At 35.2% G+C, this 22,521-nt stretch overlaps 1 protein-coding gene across 2 annotated transcripts in view; it reads left to right on the top strand.

The window, feature by feature from the left end:
- The window catches only part of MYO9A (myosin IXA), a gene marked incomplete at its 3' end in the record, with an annotated part of 220,604 nt that overhangs the window by 97,912 nt on the left and 100,171 nt on the right, over positions 1-22,521 (top strand). For both annotated transcript variants that reach the window (XM_082860992.1, XM_082860993.1), the window contains exons 15-18: positions 408-483; positions 13,513-13,656; positions 15,159-15,198; positions 21,428-21,550. In XM_082860992.1, coding sequence (XP_082717118.1) covers positions 408-483; positions 13,513-13,656; positions 15,159-15,198; positions 21,428-21,550 — 383 coding nt within the window. The remainder of the gene's footprint in view (positions 1-407; positions 484-13,512; positions 13,657-15,158; positions 15,199-21,427; positions 21,551-22,521) is intronic.

The following is a 22,521-nucleotide window of genomic DNA, read 5'->3' as shown; positions in this document are numbered from 1 at the left end:
AAGATTAATTGATCTCTAAAATCTGTAGTTTATAGGAGCAATATCCTATTGCTGAAAAATGGTGCAAAGGAATCATTAGGAAGTTTTTGAATATTAAAATAAGAAATGAGTTTGTATACTTCTAGACATTCAGCCCAGTTACCCTTGTATTTCCTGATAATATTTAAATGAGAGAAGAAATTAAAGAATTTATTATTAAATTCCCGAATTGGTTTCATTGTTGACTAAGTCAAATTTATAAGTAACAGTCATGGGACTTGGTTCATATTATTATTATTTAGACATTTCTGATATGTTTAGCAAATATTTACTATTGAAGTATATTAATTTCATTTGTTCCTAGAAAAATTATTTCATGTTTAGTTTATCTTAGCATTGATTGAAAGTTTTTGCTTTCTCTATGCTAGGTATAACTCGGAAAAATCCCAGAACACCTCTTTCTGATCTTCAGGGAATGAATACTCTAAATGAAAAAAACCAACAGTAAGTATGTTTGGCTTAAGTTTTCAAGGACGTAAAGAAGAAATAACTGGAATTCTTATTAATACTTCTGTGGCTTTAAAAGTATGCAGTAAATCGGGCCTTTTTTTCTTTTAATTTCTTAAAGCTTTTGTAAATGGTGTAATAAGTTAAAAAGGTTAGCGTTAACAGTACAGTAAATTGTCTAAGATTGCCTCTAGTAAAGTGGTTGTACAATGTAAAAAAAGTTTCCCCAGGATAATTAAAAATGAGTGCATATGTTTTAATTTCTGAGACCATTCTTGCGTTTTAAATGTCTTTTGCAAAAGTAATGGGTATTCTGCTTCTTTCCATGGAGAAATCTTATTGGTAAATAATAATTGAGTAGTTTGATTTACAACAAACTGTCCGATACCTTTTCTTGATGAGTGTGATACCCAAAGCTTACCTTTTACCATTTTCAATGAAGAATTCTTAAGTAAAATTTGAAAGTAACAAATGTAAGTAATTTTTTGAGTTTGTAAATAAAGCTCCTTTTCCTTTACACATACTGTTTTATAAAGATTGTACTTTAAATGAGCAAAAGAGCATTGTTTAGTGTCTAGAATCTGCTGTGTACATTTTAAACATCAAGAGAATTGAGCTTCTTAGTGTCCTGGTAAGATACAAGATTGGGATGATCAGTCATTTAAAATTAAAGTATAATTTCATTGATCAGGTTTTCCATTTTGAGTTACTATGTCTTTCTAATATATATTATCACTTCTCTGCTCCATAACTTTTTTTTATAACTCTTTATTGCTTATTACAAGAAGTCTAGGTTCACTATTTTAACCTGCAAGAGCTATCACAGCCCAAGTATCCAACCTCAACTGTACTTATCTTTAACGCCAGCAAATTGAACTACTGGCTGTCTTTATAATAGTGCATGCATTTTGTTTTCTTAACAGTGACAGTTGGCTGACGATGAAAATCACCATTATATGTGCATGTTAGATTTTACCTAAGAACAAATTAGATCATTAATCTGGTGACCTGTGTACCTTTTTTATTTCAATCTATTGGCAGTATTCTCACCCTGGTCATTAGAGATCCCTAACTTAAGGAACTCATTTTCTTGATTTGGGTAAAAAAAGGAACTGTGCCTTGTTGCATTTCCTGAAGCAATTTAATGGTTATAACTTTCCTAATTCCTAGTTTTTATTTTTGTTTTTTTCTTGGCCACTCGCGCAGCTTGCAGGCTCTTAGTTCCCCGACCAAGGATTGAACTTGGGCCACTGCAGTGAAAGTGCCATGTCCTACCCACTGGACTGCTAGGGAATTCCCAGTTATGTTTCTTTGTACTGCTTTCAATTTTGGATGCCTGAAGTGATCTATATGGGCTTCTGTTTTTTATATGTCAGTTGGAATAGTCTGATATATTGGTTTAAGATTGGTCTGGGCTCAAGCAGTTAAGGTGATTTTAGGCACTCATGGAATGACAAACTGATTTTGTAAAGATGTGTATAAGCTCATTTTTGAGACCCTTCCTCACAGAGAAATTGATCACACCAGCTTGATTCTTTTCCTTAGCGTACAATAAAGAAAGATAAAGAAAGATATGTGGCATTGAAGTAATGTTATCAGGAAAAGGCCAGCTAGCAGTCTTAACAAGAGAGCCTCCCCGCTTGTGTTTGTTGTATTGGTGAGTTTATTTTAGACATATTTTAGAGAAAATTGGTGAGAAGATAGAGAGGATAGAACAATAGATACTCAGAAAATCAAATCAGTCATGAAATCATGAGCTTGTATCTACTAAGTGGAGTCTTTTGGACCTTCCCTATGGAACACTCCTAATAAGTGACTCTTAAATGAAAGAGTGGAATATCCAATTTGCTGGTGATCTAGGACTAAGAATTGATGTAGTCTGTATAAAAACAAGGAAACGCAAATGTAAAACTATTTTTAGCCAGTGCAAATATTCCTCAAGTGAGAGAGAAAACTTTCATCAATGTTGAGTGGGCAGTTGCTTTTTGGTAAGAGGATATAAACTGGAAACAGATGTCTTTGTATCAAAATATGATTTGAAAAAAGTACAGAGCCTATAATTACATATCATGAAGCAGAGATGGTAAATAGAGGCTGCTGAAGTGACACTTAATGTGAATAACTAAAAAGACTGCCCTGGTTTCAAAGATACATTCGTTCCTAGATGGAAAAAGCTCTTCTGAATAGTTGTAGAGAAGATTGTGTGAAGAATAAAATATACCACCCTATATTGGGAAAATATGCCTTTGGAAACTTGTTATTTAAGGGACAAAAAGAGTATTATCAGAATTTATTGTAGACAAGGACATAATGAATTTGCACATTGTGGAAGTATATGGTATGTTTTATAATTAAATGGGGTCTGCTGTACTATCATGCTAATACCAGGGCATTAAGGAACTAGAATGTCTCATTAAAACTCGTGGGTTATGACACCATTTTTTAGGACTTTGACTATATTGATAACCACATATTTGAGTACTGGGATAAACCTATCCTCTAAGAGTTGACTATGTAGCATGTGTGGATCCTGATTTCTGTTCTTAATGCAACTGAAAACTCACTGTCTAAAGTGTTATTTTTGTTTAAATTCAACTTTTCCTCTTGATCTGGGTAAATGACTGCTTACCATCTGAGACATTGTATTATAAAATGCAACAATGAGAACAAAAATAAATACTTTTTTTGAAGGATAAGTCAAATAATTTATTACTAGGGTTTTTTAAGTAATTATCATATTTAACATGATTTATAAAGGTGAATGGATTTCAAGGTTCTCTTAGAACCAATATGACTTGATGTCACATAAAACAGCTTGGAGTAATTTCTCATATGTTACAGCCAGATAAATCTCATGGCATTTGATCATGTCTTAAAGTGTATTTTGTTTACCCTAATGAAAAAATACAGAACTTGGTTATTAATGTAAGCAGTTATATGTGATTAGCAGTTCATATAATAATAGCAAATTAGTAGTATGAAGTAATACTCATATTTTAGTATAAGTTTAAAACATTAAGTATTATAGGGCTTCCCTGGTGGCGCAGTGGTTGAGAGTCCGCCTGCTGATGCAGGGGACACGGGTTCATGCCCCGGTCCGGGAAGATCCCACATGCTGCGGAGCGGCTGGGCCCGTGAGCCATGGCCGCTGAGCCTGCGCGTCCGGAGCCTGTGCTCCGCAACGGGAGAGGCCACAACAGTGAGAGGCCCCCGTACCGCAAAAAAAAAAAGTATTCTATAGTTGTTTCAAAAGTCTTTTCCAAATTTTTTCACTTTACTATATAGTATGTTGGTTATCCTAAATGATATTTGTGTGTTTTTACATAGTTTTGTTTGTCCTTTGTTTTAAAAATTAGTGGCTTTTTTACTGGAGCATTATTTGCATGTAACTCCATTCCTGAAGGTCAGATCGTTCTTGAGAGAAAAATAAAGCAATAAATTAAGACAGAGACAACTTCTCGTTCTGCCAGATCATTTGTTTATTTAACAAGTACTTCGTGCCAGGTCGTGTGGCAGAAACTGGAGATTCAATATTTTGTGAGATAGATGTGATAAGTGATATGATTGGAGAAATATAAGATACCATGGAAACATAGAGGAGGACTTTTAAATTTTGTATGCCAGTACTGTATTTAAAGAATTGGATATGGGGCCAGATGCCTCAGAAATGTTTTTCAGAAAAAAGAATCTTTTAAACTATTATCTGAGTGAAGAGTAAGGGTGAGCCCTTTGAAGAGGAGGGTGATGTTTTATAGGCAGAGGAGCAACCTGTATGATGGTCCAGGAGCAAAAAGAGAGCTCTCTCTAGAGAACATGGCACAAATAAAGAATGAAAAGAATGTGAGTAAGAAGAGAGAAATGATGAGAGTCGACTCTAGAAAGACAAATAGACATAGGCTAGTTCATGTGGGGCTTTGTTAGCCGTATTGGAGAGGCTGTACTTCATCTTAAGGGTAATGAGAATTTATTTAATGCTTTTAAGCAGGGGACTGACTGATATTTCAGAAGAATCTCTATGGTTGCTTTATGGAGAATAATTTGGAGAGGCCCTGGATTGGATAGCAGTTCTGGCAAGAGATGATGGCTTGCAGTAGGTGGTCATGGGTACACATTGATATGAACCTGTATTAAGGAGGAAAATTGAAAATCTATATGTCTCTCATCTGATTTTATGAGGATTCAATGTTTATGAGAAGTCTGTGTTGGATTTTCTATGCTTTGTGCAAATAATTTTTATATGTATGCAACAAATATATGACAGTGATCTAATGTATATATAAGGAGTACGTTGTATATAGAGAACAAAGATGTTGTGTATGCCATCAATCTTAATAACAATGTGCTAAGCTAAGGGAAGCCCCTAGAAAAACTGAGACAGATACCTATGTCAAGTAATTTCACTGAAATAACCAACTGGCACAAAGATTTTTAAGTACCCACAGAGCTTTTTCTTTCTCCCCAGCATCCCATTGATTGTCATCTCTTAAAAATAGGCACAGCCTATTTTTGCTTTCTTTCACTTCCAACCTTCTACTTCACCATTGAGCCTGCCATTCTAATGCTGGGACTCTTCCTGTTACTCAGTGTGTAAAATACCAGTAAAACCTTTTTGCTGTATTTTAAGCCTTTACATAACACATAGGAGAAAGAGCACGGGTTTGGGAGTCACCAAAAATTTGTTCTTGGCTCAGTTTATCTTCGTATTCTGAGATTGTGGCTCTTGTAGCCTTCGTTTCCTGAAAAGAGAGGGTGGGGGGAATCTATGTCTTATATAAAACTTGTGGAATATATTGGGTGAGGAGACAGAGTAATTAAGGATGATTTCTCGATTTCTGGCTTAGTACTTAAGTAGGGAACATAAAAGAGGCAACAGTTTTGAAGAGGGAGTGATAGTTTCAGCTTGCACATGTTACTTTGAGATTCCTGAGAGATCTTCATCTAGAGAGAGAGAATAAATCATTGGATATACAGATGCACTCAGTTGATTCTTGGGCTAGAAGATGTATTTTGTTATTAATCGGGGATCTCGGTGTTTAGTTGGTGACTTCCCAATGTCTGCTATCTCTAGATTGTTTCTCTTGGGTCAGTCAGTTTTCCCTGCCTATAGCTTTTAAATCTGGCTACTGATGTTCTAGCTATGTAGCTGGGCTTCTCATGATTCCATACGCATACTTCCACTTAATTCCTCCTATTTTCAGTGTACCTCACCCACCCCTACCTTTAGCTATGCCTAATGTCTCTGACTTCTCCTGAGATTCTGTGTTTGCAACTTTTCTATAAAGTAAAATCTTTGAACGGTTTGAGGAAGGGAATGTTACTTCACTATATAGGGTAAGAGTAAGGATCTAGGTCATTTTTAAAGACTTTCAAACTAACTTCCTATTTTTAGCCCCATTCAGCATCACCCTTGCAGTGGTACCAGTTATCTCTAATATCTGACCCTTTCCAGAGTTCTGAATGAGAACAACTTACATTTTGTTGTTTTAGCCTCTCTCCCACTCCAAACCCCAGCCTCTACACACACACACACACACACACACACACACACACACACACACACACGAGCATATGTGTATTCTCAATCATGCCTACCCCTATAGACTCCCCTTTTCTATGATTCTGACATACACATAAACTTAGGTTTTAATTTTTTCTAGTCTACTACATCTCTTATTACATGTCTGTCAACTTTAAACTTTTACTCTTCCTTGTCCCTTGCATAGTCTTCCTTCTCACTCTTTGTCCTTGTGAATTTATGACTTTGTCAAATTCGTGGTATTTCAGCTGGAGGCTGACATAAACAATTGCTATGGAGTATGCTATGGCAGCTTATTATGGGTTTCCCTTTTGCAAACACCAAATAGTTTATTTATAAATGTAGCTTATTTAAGAATGTTATCCTAGGGAGCAGGAGGGGGGATATGGGAATAAAAAAGGGAAAGATGGAGAATCCATACAAGAATCAATGAATGAGTTGGCCACTGGTTGCTCAACCCTGTGGGACCAACTGAGAAGCTTAATGATTTGTGTCTCAGGACCATCTATTTGCCTTGAGGAAGAAAAGAGGAGGGACTAATCCATTGCTCCAGGGGTTGCTAGCCCCACAGAGAGTTCTGCTTGTGTAAGTGCAGAGCAGAAGCCTACATCAGACAAGAGGCAAGTGTCTGGAGTCTGAAACTAGGTGCTGCCAGCAGCACCTGTTTGACGCTGGACAAAATTTGTGTGTATGACTAGTTACAGTACCATTTGCAATAGCAGCAGCTAGAATAAGAGGTAAGACTTACGGGATTTGAAATGGAACATAAGAAGTGTGCAGTATACATGTTTAATAGGAAGCTTTGATTCAGTCTTTATACATTAAGGTAGCATTTGATACAAGAGAATATACAAAACACACATGTACATTAGGAAGCATATCAATAAAATGAATACCACCCAAGTTCGGAACCAGAAGATTATTAGTATTGCTGCAGCCACTTTTTTATCATATATTTTCTGATCATTCTCCCTCTCTCCCCACAGGTAACTGCTATCCAGAATTTTATGTATACCATTACTATGCTCTAAAAAATAGTTTTACAATAAACATATGTTTTTCTAAGCAAAGAGTCATTTGGCTTAGCTAGTTTTTGAGTTTTAGAAATACTAATATATAGTATGTGGTTGCTGTGACTTTTCTCCTCAGTAATATCTATCTAAGATTCATCCATCTTGTGGCATGTAATTTGTTCTTTTTAGTTGCTATTTAATATTATATAGTATTGGAGGGCATGGGGAGTTATTGTTGAATGGGTACAAAGTTTCAGTTTGGCTAAAAGTTCTGGAGATAGATAGTAGTGATGGTTGCACAACAATAAATGTGCTTAGTGCCACTGTATTGTACACTTAAAAATGGTTAAAATGGTAAATGTAGTTAAATGTATTAATTTTTTCTCTATTATTTGTCCTTTTAATAACTTATTTAAATAATTGTTTCCTCAGTCCAAAGTCATCTATTCAGCCAGATTTTCTTCTACACTTTTGTGGTGCTTATATCCATTTCAACCCTAAGCTTTTTTGACAATTGTTTTAATTTCCTCTGATCATGTACAGATGCATCTTGAATTAATTTCATCTTCTTGTAGAAATCTCTGCTGGCATTTTTTTGATCAGAGGGGTTTGTTCTCTAGATCTATCACACAGCTGTCTTTACCTTTGTATTGGTCATTCCTTATGTTATTCTTCTGTTTTGTATCAACAGTTTTTTCTACCATTATTTCCTTTTATAGATCTACTTTGTAAACTTTTACAGAGCATATTCTCTAGAAGCTCCATGAGAAAGTATATATAGGAGGAACATGTTTTTGATTCCTTGTATAACTAAGCATGCATTTATTCTGCCCTCACACTTGATCGGAAATTTGAGTGCGTATAGACTCCTGGTTGGAAATAACTTCTTTTCAGAATTTTGAAGACACCGCCACATTTCCTTTTAGTTACAGCATTGCTGATTTCTGAGGCCTTGTTTTAAATAGCTTTATTGAGATATAATTTACATACCACAAAATTTCACCCACTTAAAGTATACAATTCATTTAAGAGTTGGCCAACTATTCCAAAATCTAATTTGGAACATTTTAGTCAGTTCAAAAAGAAGTTTCCTACTTACTAGAATGTTTCCTTTTCTCGTACTGTCACTCACTGTAGGTAAACATGATCTACTTTTTGTCTCTGTAGATTTGCCTATTCTTGAAAAAATATATATTTTTTGGAAATTTTATATAAATGGAATCTACAATATGTGGCCTTTTATGTGAGACTTCTTTCGTTTAGCATAATGTTTTCACTAATCTACGTTGTAACATGTACCAGTGCTTCATTAATTTTTATGGCTGAGTAACATCTCATGTTATGAATATTTTGGTTACACATTTATCAGTTAATGAACACTTGGGTTCTACTTTTTGGCTATTATGAATAATGCTGCTGTGAACATTCATATACAAGTTTTTGTGTGGACGTGTTTTCAGTGCTTTTGAGTACATGCCTAGGAATGAAATTGCTGTGTTATATGGTTACTGTCTATTTTGTTTAACATTTTGAGAGTTTGCCAAACTGTCTTCCAGAGTGGCTCGGACATTTTACATTCCCAGTAGTAATGGGTAAGGGTTCCAGTTTCTGCACATTCTTGTCATTTTGTTATTGCCTGTCTTAGAGGGAATGAAGTAGTATCTCATTGTAGTTTTGATTTGTATTTCCCTAAATAATGATGTTCAATATCTTTTTATGTGCTTATTAGTGATTTGTATATGTTTTTTGATGATTCATATATCTTCTTTGAATAAATGTCTATTTTGTCCATTAAAATTTTTTTGGTAAATATTCTTTCCATGTATATAAATATAATTGTCTTAAAACTGTATCATGCAACAATATTTAGATTTGATAATATATGCAGACAGCTCTTTATGCCATTAAATACTGTTCTCCCACATGGTTTTTTTTTTAAACAACTTTTTTGGAGTATAGTTGCTTTACATTGTTAGTTTCTGCTGTATAGCAAAGTGAATCAGCTATATGTATACTTATATCCCCTCCCTCTTGTGTCTCCCTCCCACCCTCCCTATCCCACCCTTCTAGGTGGTCACAAAGCACCAAGCTGCCCTCCCTGTGCTATGTGGCTGCTTCCCACTAGCTCTCTATTTTACATTTGGTAGTGTAAAATACCAAATGTAAAAATAGAGAGTCAATGCCACTCTCTCACTTTGTCCCAGCTTGCCCTTCCCCCTCCCCGTGTGCTCAAGTCCATTCTCTACATCTGCCTCTTTATTCCTGTCCTGCCTCTAGGTTCTTCAGAGCCATTTTTTTTTTTAGATTTCATATATATGTGTTAGCATATGGTATTTTTCTCTTTCTGACTTACTTCACTCTGTATGACAGATTCTAGATCCATCCACCTCACTACAAATAACTCAATTTCATTTCTTTTTATGGCTGAGTAATATTCCATTGTATGTATGTGCCACATCTTCTTTATCCATTCATCTGTCGATGGACACTTAGGTTGCTTCCTTTCTATCATATCACTTTGTACATGTCTCAATTACAGAATTTATCACACTTATTGTCACTGTTGATATATGACAATCTCTGTCCCCTATTCTACTAGTCTGTTCATCTCAGACTCATCTCTGTCCCCTACTAGTCTGTGAGTGGGACCACGGCTTAGTCTTCTTCATTCCCCCAGCACCAAACACAGAGGCCAGCACGTGCTGAGATGAGGATGCTGCATAAGGCCTCATGTCCCACTTAGGGCTGGAAGGAGCAGGGCAGAGGGGTGGCAGAGAGAGATTAAAGAAAAAAATGAAGGAGAGATTATGGAAATCATAGGGAGGTCAAAGTAAGGGGATAAATGAGACAAGAGGGGCAGCATTTGTATGAAGCACTGGGATGGGTAATATGAAGACCTTGCTCAAAACAGGTGGGGTCAATTTAAAAAACCAACATTTCTTCAGCACCTACTATGTGTGGGTAACACTATGTTAGACACTGTGGGGATATAAAGTTAAACAAAACACCTTTCCCTATGATTTGGTTGGGAAGATAAGACAAAGACTGGCAACATTCATGCATACAAATACAAAGTTTTAAGGTTCTTAAAGTTCAGTATCATTTTCAACTTCAAGACATTTAATATGAAGCCCCTCAGCAGTCAATAAGATATTGTTTTAAGAAATATTAGATATGGAAACTGACTTGCCTAGTTGAGATCTCAGCAAAGCTCAACAAGCCTAGACTTGAAACAATTTTCTTATAAAGTGGACTAAGACAGATTGACATGGAAATGTAAATTTTAATACCATTTAAGAGTATTTCTCATTTCTGTGTCTCAAACTGTATATTATGAGCCTTTTTTTTTTTTACCGTCCCTGAGTTCTCTCTACTTTATTTTTTTTTTTAATTTTTTTTTACATCTTTATTGGAGTATAATTGCTTTACAATGGTGTGTTAGTTTCTGCTTTATAACAAAGTGAATCAGTTATACATATACATATGTTCCCATATCTCTTCCCTCTTGCGTCTCCCTCCCACCCTTCCTATCCCACCCCTCTAGGTGGTCACAAAGCACCGAGCTGATCTCCCTGTGCTATGCGGCTGCTTCCCACTAGCTATCTATTTTACATTTGGTAGTGTATATATGTCCATGCCACTCTCTCACTTTGTCACAGCTTACCCTTCCCCCTCCCTGTATCCTCAAGTCCCTTCTCTAGTAGGTCTGTGTCTTTATTCCTCTCTTACCCCTAGGTTCTTCATGACATTTTTTCTTTTTCTTAGATTCCATATATGTGTTAGCATACAGGTATTTGTCTTTCTCTTTCTGACTTACTTCACTCTGTATGACAGACTCTAGGTCCATCCACCTCATTACAAATAACTCAATTTCGTTTCTTTTTATGGCTGAGTAATATTCCATTGTATATATGTGCCACATCTTCTTTATCCATTCATCCGATGATGGACACTTACGTTGCTTCCATCTCCTGGCTATTGTAAATAGAGCTGCAGTGAACATTTTGGTACACGACTCTTTTTTTTTTTTTTTTTTTTAACATCTTTATTGGGGTATAATTGCTTTACAATGGTGTGTTAGTTTCTGCTTTATAACAAAGTGAATCAGTCATACATAAACATATGTTCCCATATGTCTTCCCTGTTGCGTCTCCCTCCCTCCCACCCTCCCTATCCCACCCCTCCAGGCTGTCACAAAGCACCGAGCCAATATCCCTGTGCCATGCGGCTGCTTCCCACTAGCTATCTACCTTACTACGTTTGTTAGTGTGTATATGCCCATGACTCTCTCTCGCCCTGTCACAGCTCACCCTTCCCCCTCCCCATAACCTCAAGTCCGTTCTCTAGGAGGTCTGCGTCTTTATTCCTGCTTTACCCCTAGGTTCTTCATGACATTTTTTTTTCTTAAATTCCATATATATGTGTTAGCATACGGTATTTGTCTTTTTCTTTCTGACTTACTTCACTCTGTATGACAGACTCTAGGTCTATCCACCTCATTACAAATAGCTCAATTTCGTTTCTTTTTATGGCTGAGTAATATTCCATTGTATATATGTGCCACATCTTCTTTATCCATTCATCCGATGACGGGCACTTAGGTTGTTTCCATCTCCGGGCTATTGTAAATAGAGCTGCAATGAACATTTTGGTACATGACTCTTTTTGAATTTTGGTTTTCTCAGGGTATATGCCCAGTAGTGGGATTGCTGGGTCATATGGTAGTTCTATTTGTAGTTTTTTAAGGAACCTCCATACTGTTCTCCATAGTGGCTGAACCAATTCACATTCCCACCAGCAGTGCAAGAGTGTTCCCTTTTCTCCACACCCTCTCCAGCATTTATTGTTTCTATATTTTTTGATGATGGCCATTCTGACTGGTGTGAGATGATATCTCATTGTAGTTTTGATTTGCATTTCTCTAATGATTAATGATGTTGAGCATTCTTTCATGTGTTTCTTGGCAGTCTGTATATCTTCTTTGGAGAAATGTCTATTTAGGTCTTCTGCCCATTTTTGGATTGGGTTGTTTGTTTTCTTGTTATTGAGCTCCATGAGCTGCTTGTAAATTTTGGAGATTAATCCTTTGTCAGTTGCTTCATTTGCAAATGTTTTCTCCCATTCTTTTGGTCTTGTTTATGGTTTCCTTTGCTGCTCCCACATGATTTTTAATGACCTTATAGACTTCCATGGGGGTGGTTATAATATAACTTCTTTCATTTATTTCCAATTGTTGTTTATTTAGGTTGTTTCTAATTTTCTTGATATTGATGAAAATTTTTGTAGATAAAGTTTTGCATGTTTGATTATTTTTTTATCTTCTGTTGTTCTTAGTAAGAAGCTTGACCAGAAGGACAGAACAAAGCTATTACAAGATTTTAAAGATATTGTCCTGGCTATCTAAAAAGTAGTATAGTTTAAATAAAGAACTAATTGGAAAATAAATATTTCAAGGTTATATTCCATTTTTCAAAAGCAGGAAGTTTCAAAAATAGTACAAAGGAAAAAAATAGTTCATAGAGTCCTATGTACCCTTCACTCAGTTTTCCTTAAATGACATCTTATATACTGGTAGTATATTATCAAAACCAGGAAAGTTACATTGTTACATTAATATTAATTAGACTACAGTTCTCACCATTTAAAAAAATCTGTGTGTGTGTGTGTGTGTGTGTGTGTGTGTGTGTGTATGGGTAGTTTTTTGCAGTTTTATCCCATGTATAGATTTGTGTAACCAACTCCACAATCAAGATACCGAGCTCTTTCATCATCATAAAAGAATTTATTCATGCTGCTTATTTGTATTATCCTTCTTCCATGTCCCTTTCCTATCCTCTAGCACCCACTAATCTGTTCTTCATTTCTGTAGTTTTGTTATTTTGCGAATGTTATATAAATCAAATTATATAGTATGAAACTGTCAGGGAGAAAAAACTTTTCGTCTGCCTTCTTAGGTTCAGTGGCTGCGGGCCTGTAAGTTAAACTAATGAAAGACAATTAACAGGAGAAGAAGCATACAGTTTTTATTAATGTTTTACGTACATGAGTATTCTCCGAAAAGAAGTGAAACTCAAAGAAGCGGTTACACTCAGTGACTAATATATCCTTTTTCAAAAGGAAAGAGGGTTTGGGCTTCAAACACAGACAAAAGCCATGACATTATATTTTAATGCATTATATTATTTACTGCTTGTTAAGTGGTATATTTAAAGGTATTAGCTATATGGTGTGCTCACCTTCATACACATTTGAATGTGAATGTGCTAGAATCCGTAGAAATTTTTTGTTCTGAAAGAGTAAAAGATAAGCCAAATTAATCAGTAATCTCTCTGATAAAACCATTTTCTGCTGGTTTAGCATTTTTTCTAAATTTTAACTTTAGTGTTTAAAGTTTTATTTTACTTTTTAAAGAAATGTATAGAGTTTTAGGGATGTCTCAATTAACAAAGCACATTGTACTCTATTTAATTTTTACAGTGAAACATTTGATTTTGCCTGGAATGGCAGAACTGGGATTCGCCAGAGCAGACTATCCAGTAACACCTCCTTGCTTGATAAAGAAGGGATATTCGCTAATTCAGCTAGCAGCAAACTCTTGGAGAGAGCCCATGGAATTCTCACGTTAGTATTGATCAATAATGTGGATTGCTTTTTATGACTGATTTAAAATTTCTGGCTAAAAACGAAGAGAGGTGATCATGAAGCATTATTTTCATGAGTAGAATTTTGAGTGAAATAAGACTCAAAAGTAGTCAGAATTTAGAGCTGTGACAGTCTCCTGTATTATAAAGCTGGTGTTTGTTTTCATCTCACCAGGAGAATCAGACTGAATATACTTATTATGGAGATGACTCTTTATTGCTCTTTAACAGACCCTACATCCAGAGAGAGCAAAAACTGATAGCTCTTTTTAGGATTCCTAGTCTTTAACTGCAGTTGTCCTTTAATTCTAGCAATCCTAACAAATTGGGCAGGAAAATCCCTTATGAAGTGGTGAATGGGGCCATATACAGTTTACCCCTCAACACTGCATGGGTTAGAGGTGCCAACCCTCTGTACAGTCAAAAATTTGTGTGTTTCCTGTAGTCAGCCCTCCATATCCACTGCTCCTCGGTATCTGTGATTCCACATCCACAGATTCAACCAACCTCAGATCAAGTACAGTAACTTGAAAGACAATTAACAAGAGAAGAAGCATACAGTTTTGAAAAAACTGTTGAAAAAAAATTTCACTTATAAGTGGAACTGCACAGTCAAAACCTGTGTTGTTCAAGGGGCACCTGTATGGTGATATATAACACTTAACCCAAGCCTGCCATTCCTCCTTACCTGATTTAGAACTGGTTTGAGGACATAGATATAACCATGCATGGTAGGCAAGTAAAAAGTTCTTAGCTACCTATATCAACATATTTCAAACACTTCCAAAGCATATTTTTTGACCACTAGCTGGAAGTGTGACTGAATTGGATTCCTTAATCCCTAAATCATTGCTCAACAGTGTTAATAGGCTCAATTTGTATAAGTTTTGCTATACTCCAGAATTAGTAGGTGAAAGAGCTTAGACTCAAGCCAAGGTCTTCCTGACACCCCAGCCCATGTTCATAAGCATTGGGCTTTATTCCCTGTATGTAGTCATTAAAAATAAAAAAGATTTGATATAAGTGTGATACTGAATTATGAATAAGGGAAAAAAGGGCAAAGGAGAATTTTTAATTTCTAAACATGGAAGATCATGAGTCTTAGTGAAAAGTACATTTTAAAAATTCATGAAATTAGGCATCTATTTAAGTTTAAAATGACAGAAACAATGCCTCTTTAGGTTTAAGAATGCAGAGCCCTATTAACATCCAAAAGAAAATGAAACTTCAGCTTTGAATGTACATTATGTTACTTATCATCGGGCTTAAATGTGTTTGTACCTGTATTACAGAGCAGGCATCTCTTTTCTTCTCTTATCCTTCCTTCCCAAAGGTGACTGCTTAGTTGAATTAGACAGTGTTTTCATTTAGGTGACCTATAACTTGGAAATGGGTATATAATCTGTTGTTTTAGTAGAGACCTTGAAATCATTCGTCTCTACCGTGTTTTTTTTTTTCCTAATGTATGATTTATCTCTATAGGAGAAACAAAAATTTCAAATCCAAGCCTGGCCTTCCAAAGGTGAGTATTACGAAAAAAATTTTTCTGTTAGTGCCCCATTTCATAATTTTTTTTTATTATTCATGCAAATGATCTTCATAAACAAAAAAAGAAATATCTTATTTGTACCCAAAATAGAGGTTAATTGTGTATATTCAGTTGAAACCATTTTAGAAATAATGCTGGATGTTATGAAATGGCCAAGTTTAATGGTTCAGGTAAATATTTGTGATATGTCCCATTTTCTAGTGTTTGAAGAGCTTCTGAATATAAATGTAAATTTTTGTTGAGTAATTGCATCTTTGCATAAGATCTTTTCATTTCTCCTTGAGTCAGGTTAAGATAAAATTCTGAATTTTATCTGATTTAAAAATAATTTCTAAGTAATGCTTACCTAACTCTCATCATCGTTAGCATTAGTTAGCCAGGTTTTTCTGTAAAGGTCCAGTTAGGCTTGCAGGCTTATCTGTTCTGGTCTGTGTTATAATTACTTAGCTCTGCTATCATAGCACAAATGCAGCTGTAGACAATATGTAACTGAATGAGAGTGACTGTATTCCAATAAAACTTTATTTATGGACACTGAAATTTGAATTTCATTTAATTTTCACATGCCATCATATATTATTTAATTCTTTTTGCAACCATATAAATCTTATAAAAACAGTGGGCAGGATTTGACCCAGGGGTTGTAATTTGCCTAATCTACATTCCAAAATATTTATTAAATTTACTAAAGAAAGAAAAATCTTACTGAGTTTTTCTTTCTCTTGTGCTCTCCCAAAGAAGGAGTCCTGTCGTTTGTAACTTTGTTAATGGGCATAATTTCAAAATTCTAAAAGAACTGAAAAAGAGCTATTTATTGTCATGATTCTCTAGTTCAAGAAAGAAGAAAATGAATCTGTCTTTAATTTTTCCTTCTACTTAAGTCACCTTATATTTCCAAAGAAAATTTAATGTACTGCTGATGTGGTTTGTGGTAGTGACAAATATGTTCTAAGCCACAAAGAAAATTTACCTAAGTGGTTTGTGATTATGGTCTTACATGAAACAATTTTATGTAGAGAGAAAGAGAGGAGACTACATTCATTGTCAAATATTCATTATCGTTCATTTGTCTTTCTTTTTTCCTTCACTGTCTCTCTAGCCTTTTTGTATTTTGAATGCCACCTCTGGACCTAGTGTTTGTGCTGTTCTTTACCCTCTCCTCAAATGGATAAATTATTTCTTTTTAATTGTAGTATAGTTGATTTACAATGTTGTGTTAATTTCTGCTGTACAGCAAAGTGACTCAGTTATACATATATATACATTCTTTTATAACTTCTTAAACTTTACATGATAGACAACAAGAATATGTTGGATACATCTGAAGTGAACGATTCCATTCAATCATCAGTCATGGGAATCCCATCTATTTCTCAATCTTTTAAAATTAAATATGGCTAATCTTTTGTTTATTTTAGTGTATCTTGTGTATTCAAGTACATATATTTAATATTAGAGAGGCAACATAGTCTGTGAGAATGTAGACCTTGGAGTCAAACTGACCTACATTCAAATGATGGATCTGTTACCTGCTCTTTGATTTTTTAAAAAATTAATTAATTATTTTTTGGCTGCGTTGGGTCTTTGCTGCTGTGTGTGGGCTTTCTCTAGTTGCAGCAAGCAGGGGCTACTCTTAGTTGCGGTGGTGCGTGGGCTTCTCATTGAGGTGGCTCCTCTTGTTGCAGAGCATGGGCTCTAGGCGCGCAGGCCTCAGTAGTCGTGGTACGCGGGCTTAAGTAGTTATGGCGCATGGGCTTAGTTGCTCCGCGGCATGTGGGATCTTCCTGGACCAGAGCATGAACCCGTGTCCCCTGCATTGGCGGGGGGATTCTTAACCACTGCGCCACCAGGGAAGCCCCTGCTCTTTGATTTTTGGAGTTAGTTCTCGAACTTGTCTTAACTTCTGTCTCTTCATTTGTAATGTGGAGGATAATATATGTTAGGATGAGAGATATATATTTGGTATGTGCATGATTAGTATTCAATAAATAATAAGTATTTTCTTCATATTTGCTGCCAGAATGTTAGAGCTGAAGCTGTGGCTTATCTGTGTACATACATGTAGGCATGATGTGCGCTTTCTTTAGTAACCTCACTCTTCATCTTACTTTCCTACCCTTCTTTAAATATGCCTTATTTTTTCTAATTATGCTTAATGAGTGTTTGTGTTTTGCTTGTTTCTTTCAGTCCATTTCAAACCAAGGTAAAACAAGTATATATTAATAAAATTAAAGTGGCGGGCTTCCCTGGTGGCGCAGTGGTTGAGAGTCCGCCTGCCGATGCAGGGGACACGGGTTTGTGCCCTGGTCCGGGAAGATCCCACATGTTGCAGAGCAGCTGGGCCCATGAGCCATGGCCGCTGAGCCTGTGCGTCTGGAGCCCGTGCTCCTCAACGGGAGAGGCCACAACAGTGAGAGGCCCGCGTACCGCAAAAAAAGAAAAATTAAAGTGACAGATCCTATATCCTCATTGACTATGGTCATTTGCTGATTAAGATAGTTTGGTTGCGTTAAGTTAGATTTATGTGATGTGGAAGGAAGCAACAGAAGTGCAGAGAACCTGAACTTCTTTTCCCTTTTGCTCTTTTGTGAAATCTGCAGCCACTTTCTTACCTTGAGTATGAATCATTATTGTACGCATCCCTACAACTTTTATCGCTACTGGAAATAAGATTCAGTCACCTGTATTAAGGGCACCTCATTTTATTGATAGAGGTAGGATTTAGAATGCTTTATTTTTATTACAGTTCTGAATAAACACAGGCAAATATTCAACACATATAATCCAACAGCCCTTAGCCTTCTGTTAATATAGCTCTGTTTTGATAGTTCTTTCCGTTTCTCTCCTAGAGAGTACTTTCCCTCTCATACCTTGAAACCATCACTTCTATTAAATATACCTTTCTAATATGATCTACCTTTAAATTTTCAATCTTTTACTGACAGTTCCCTTGTTGTACATTTCTACTTTGACACCCTGCTCATCTCTCAGACTTGATCCCCAAAGCTATTTTGGTTTGTCACTCCCCTACTGAATTTTTGTAGTCACTCAGGCTCAAACGTTGAAGGTAAGTTTATTGTGCATTTTAGTTGTCTTTAACAACATGAGCAATATCTTCTTAATCTTTGTGGCTACAGCACCTTGCACAGCAAGCAGTAAATAATTGTTTAAAAAAGAATGAACTGACTAATCTTAATAAGCTAAACAATGAAGATGGAATTAAGAAAGGAATAAAGTAGATAATGAACAGAAGACCTAAGAAAGGAATTAACTCCGTATCTGTTTTCTGCTAGATCTTGGGCCCACAGTTCAGTTCTTGGTTTTTGTCACATCATACTGGACTATTGAAGCTGTCCCTTGACTGGATTTATCTCTCTCTTGCCTCCTTAGCCTCCTGTCTTCCACATTGTTCTGCTCCGCCTTGTCTCTCCTTTCTTCCTTGCCCTGTTTTATCTTCTTCATAAATCTTAATAACCCTCAGATTATCATTTATTTTTTAATTTCCTTATAGTCTGTTTCCCTGTACTTGAATGCAATGTATTCCTGGCACTTAGAACAGAATCTGTAATAATCACTGAATATTTGTTGATAGATCTAATCATGGTGAGTTTTGTGGACAAGAGACTGGTCTCCAGTTGCTGAGGAAACATTGTTCAAAAATCATTACTTGCTAACCATTCGTTCATTTATCCAAACTAATATTTATTGAGTTTGCAGTACCAGACACTGTTTTAGGCATTGGAGGTGCTGAGATAAACAGTCCAGTCAGAGAATCCTTGCTCTCTCATAGTGATTCTTTTAGAGAAAGAGAAAAAAATACACAACTAAACAAAAGATGATTTAGATGATATTATGGGCAAAGAGGAAAATAAAATGACATATTATTGATTTAGATGGGGGCTGCCTTTGTGGTATTTAAGAAAATAGCTTTATGAGAAAGTTTGGGTATTTAAGCTATAAGTTGAATGCTAAGAAAAATCAAGCAATGTAAAGGTCTAGCTATAGAGTATTCCAAGCAAATGAAAAGGTTGGAAAGACCTTGAGATAAGAATGAATGTGGATTTTTATTTTGTTTTTACCTTTCTAATTAAATTCCTTGATGGGAAGGACTTTTTAATAGTTTAAAAAAAATAGTTACTTGTATTTTTCACAGTTCATCTGACCCTTTTTCACATAGTGACATTTAGTAATTAATTTTACCATTGCTTTAGATATGGTTTATAAAATGCAACCATTTCCGAGGTCTTTTTATCAGAAGTATCTTAAATGTTTGGGGGGGGCAATAATTTTAGGCTTCGGTGCTAATTTCATTTTACTTATGGGTAAACCACACAACTCTTCTAATTGAGTCCTGACCAGTATATAAAATTATTTTTTTCTTAATATACAATGAATCTTTTTGTAAGAATTCAAAAATACTAATAAAAATTAAGTATAAACTCTCAAAATTCAATATACACATGTACTATATATATCTACATATATATTATTGTTTTGTGTGGGGTTTTTTGGTCAAGAGTATTTGCAGATATTTTTCCATGGCAGTAAATATAGGTTACAGTATTTTTAGGAGCTGTATAGTATTCAGTTGTGTGAATGAAGCATACTTTATGAAAAAAATTCTGTATAGTTCCTTATTGCTTTTGTTTAGAATTTTTCACTATTTTTTTGAAGTACATTGTCAGAAATAACATTCAGAGCTCTCCTTAGATAAATATGTAGACGTGAAATGGTTTATCAGAAAGATTATAATGATTTGCATTCCTAAGAACAGTGCATAAATATGCCTATTTCATGTATACTGGGTTTTATCAGCCTTTACTATGTTTGCCAATCTGATGTGCAGAAAATCTCCTTAAAAGAAAATGTGTATTTCTTTGATTAAAAGTGAGATTGATTGTCATTATGTTACTTGTCATTTATATTTTGAGAATTGCCTGTTGAAGTATTCTGCTCATTTATTATCGCTGGATGTATTTTTTAAAGGATTTTTTTTACAGTTCTTATATACGGATAATAAGTCTTTGTCATTATTGAAAATATTTTTTCTTAGGTGGAATTGTTGAAATGTATATTGTACTTAATGCCACTTGGAAGTTTTTATTTTTTAATGTTTATCTTGTCAAAATTAATATTTCTTAGTCTTTTAATTTGTCATACTTATAACTCAATTCTGTGCTTCTCATACAATAAAACTTTTACTACTTTTTAAATAACATATGCAGTTGCACAACAGTATAGATACATTTTTTCCATTGACAAACTCACAGCCATAAATTAGTAGGATTTTAAAAATTGATTAATGATTAGCTAAAAAAAGCTCCAAAATACTTTATTAGTGTCCTGTTTTGTATTCTTTAGTTGCTTTATGTGTAACTTATATCTTATTTTTAAGATTAATAATTAGGCCCTCAGGATGCGGGTTGATAGGGACTACATTTTCTTTTTTTCTGTGTACGTGTTCCTGGCTTACCTACAATATAGCCCAGGGATTGAATTTAATTTATTATCTGTGTGAGTCGGGATTTAGTTGCAGATAACTAACAACCATAGATATTGTTAAGTAGAAAGGGACTTTATTCAAAGAGGTGCTTACAATAGTCATCAGAAGTATTAAAACAACGGAGCAGAACTGACCTCAGCTGTACTCAGAAAGCTAGGAAATGAGGAAGCCACTATCACTGGTGCTGCTTCCAGGCTCATACCACCTGTGGTGTATGTAATCCAGGAATCAAGAAGCTGCTACAACTGTTGGCTTCAGGGCTAAGGTGCTTTTACTAGAGTTGCAGTGACAACACAAATGCCCTGCAGTCTGCCTCACAACACTTTAAAAAGTAGTGCCTGGGCACTGGGACCACCGAAAACTTAAGTACTTCTGTGTACATGTTTGCCAGCAGAAACAAGCTAGTAGCCAAAGCCTCTGCCTTAGTTAGACCTTCCCAGTTTCACGTGTGGGAATTGATGAACTTAAATCACATCCAGAACCTGAGATGTAAGAGAGTTTGGGAAATGTAGTTTCTTTTTAGCTGGTAAGCTTCTGTAAGAAAGCAGAAGGAGGGTAAAAATGGACATTGAATATTAATCGCTCATATTCACCACAGTCATTATACGCATGAATAATGAAAACTGGCTTACAATTTTGTTTTTCCTATTCTTAGATTAATTTATATGAAGAATTTGATTTTTTTCCCCTGCTTTTCAGCACTTGCTAGAAGTAAAGTCTTTAAAGCACCTGACAAGACTGACCCTACAGGATCGCATTACCAAGTCTCTTCTTCATTTGCACAAGAAGAAGAAACCTCCCAGCATCAGTGCCCAGTTTCAGGTTGTTTCCTGTTTTACCTTTTTTTCCTTTTATTTTTAACAAAGAGGAATTTGTTTTGTTCAGATTGACATTGTAAGGTCAAAGTGATCTGCAAGATACCTGAATGGGATATGATTCATGTGACTAAAAAGCTATACTATAATGGTCATTTTGGATGGAAGTACCAAAGATGGGGAAAAAATGTCAAGTGCTTTTGTTTTTCATCCTTGTATCTCTGGATAGTGCATATCCCAAAGAGTAATTTATTATTTTCAGTGTGAGGAGAAAAGCATCAGAAAATTGACTGCCCAGATATGGTCACTGTTAACATAATGATGTATATTTCTCCCTATATATTTAAACCTCATGCTACTGCCATCAACATTTAACTCAATGGAATTGTAAGTTTTTTCTTGATTGTTTATTTTAGTTTTGTGTATATAGGAATCCAGTTCCTTTCATTGTAACTGGGCATTTAGGAATAAATATGATCATAATCAATTAACCAAATAACCTCCAGAATAACTTTACAAAATTCTCTTCGAATTCTTCCCATTCTTCTCAAATCATCTCTAACATTCTATTCATTTGCTAGATATTTATGAAAAAGAGCTCAAAATTTTAAAGGAAACAGTGCTTTACATAATTTTACTCTACCTCATGCTTTTATCACAGAAGTGTCGTTCACTGTTAACTAAAAATTTCTTTATCTGCCGATAGCTATACTTCTATGTTATCACGTTTTTCAATGCTCCTGTTTAATCCAGGATACCTGAATGTAAATTATCTACTAACATATCACTGGATATGATCTTGTTTGATTTATAAGCACAGTTCTTCAAACTGTAGGCTAGAAATGTCATTTTATTTTAGACAATTTTCACGGTAGGCCTAGACAAAAATTTGATTCTATAAAAGCTACTTGGTCAAAGTGCTCTTTAAAAAAACAACAACAACAACAAAAAACAAGATCAAAGAGCCAAACAACTTAT

Source organism: Leucopleurus acutus, assembly GCF_964270905.1.
Source record: "Leucopleurus acutus genome assembly, chromosome: 1".
Lineage (NCBI taxonomy): Eukaryota > Metazoa > Chordata > Mammalia > Artiodactyla > Delphinidae > Leucopleurus > Leucopleurus acutus.
This window is presented reverse-complemented; position numbering and strand designations above follow the sequence as displayed.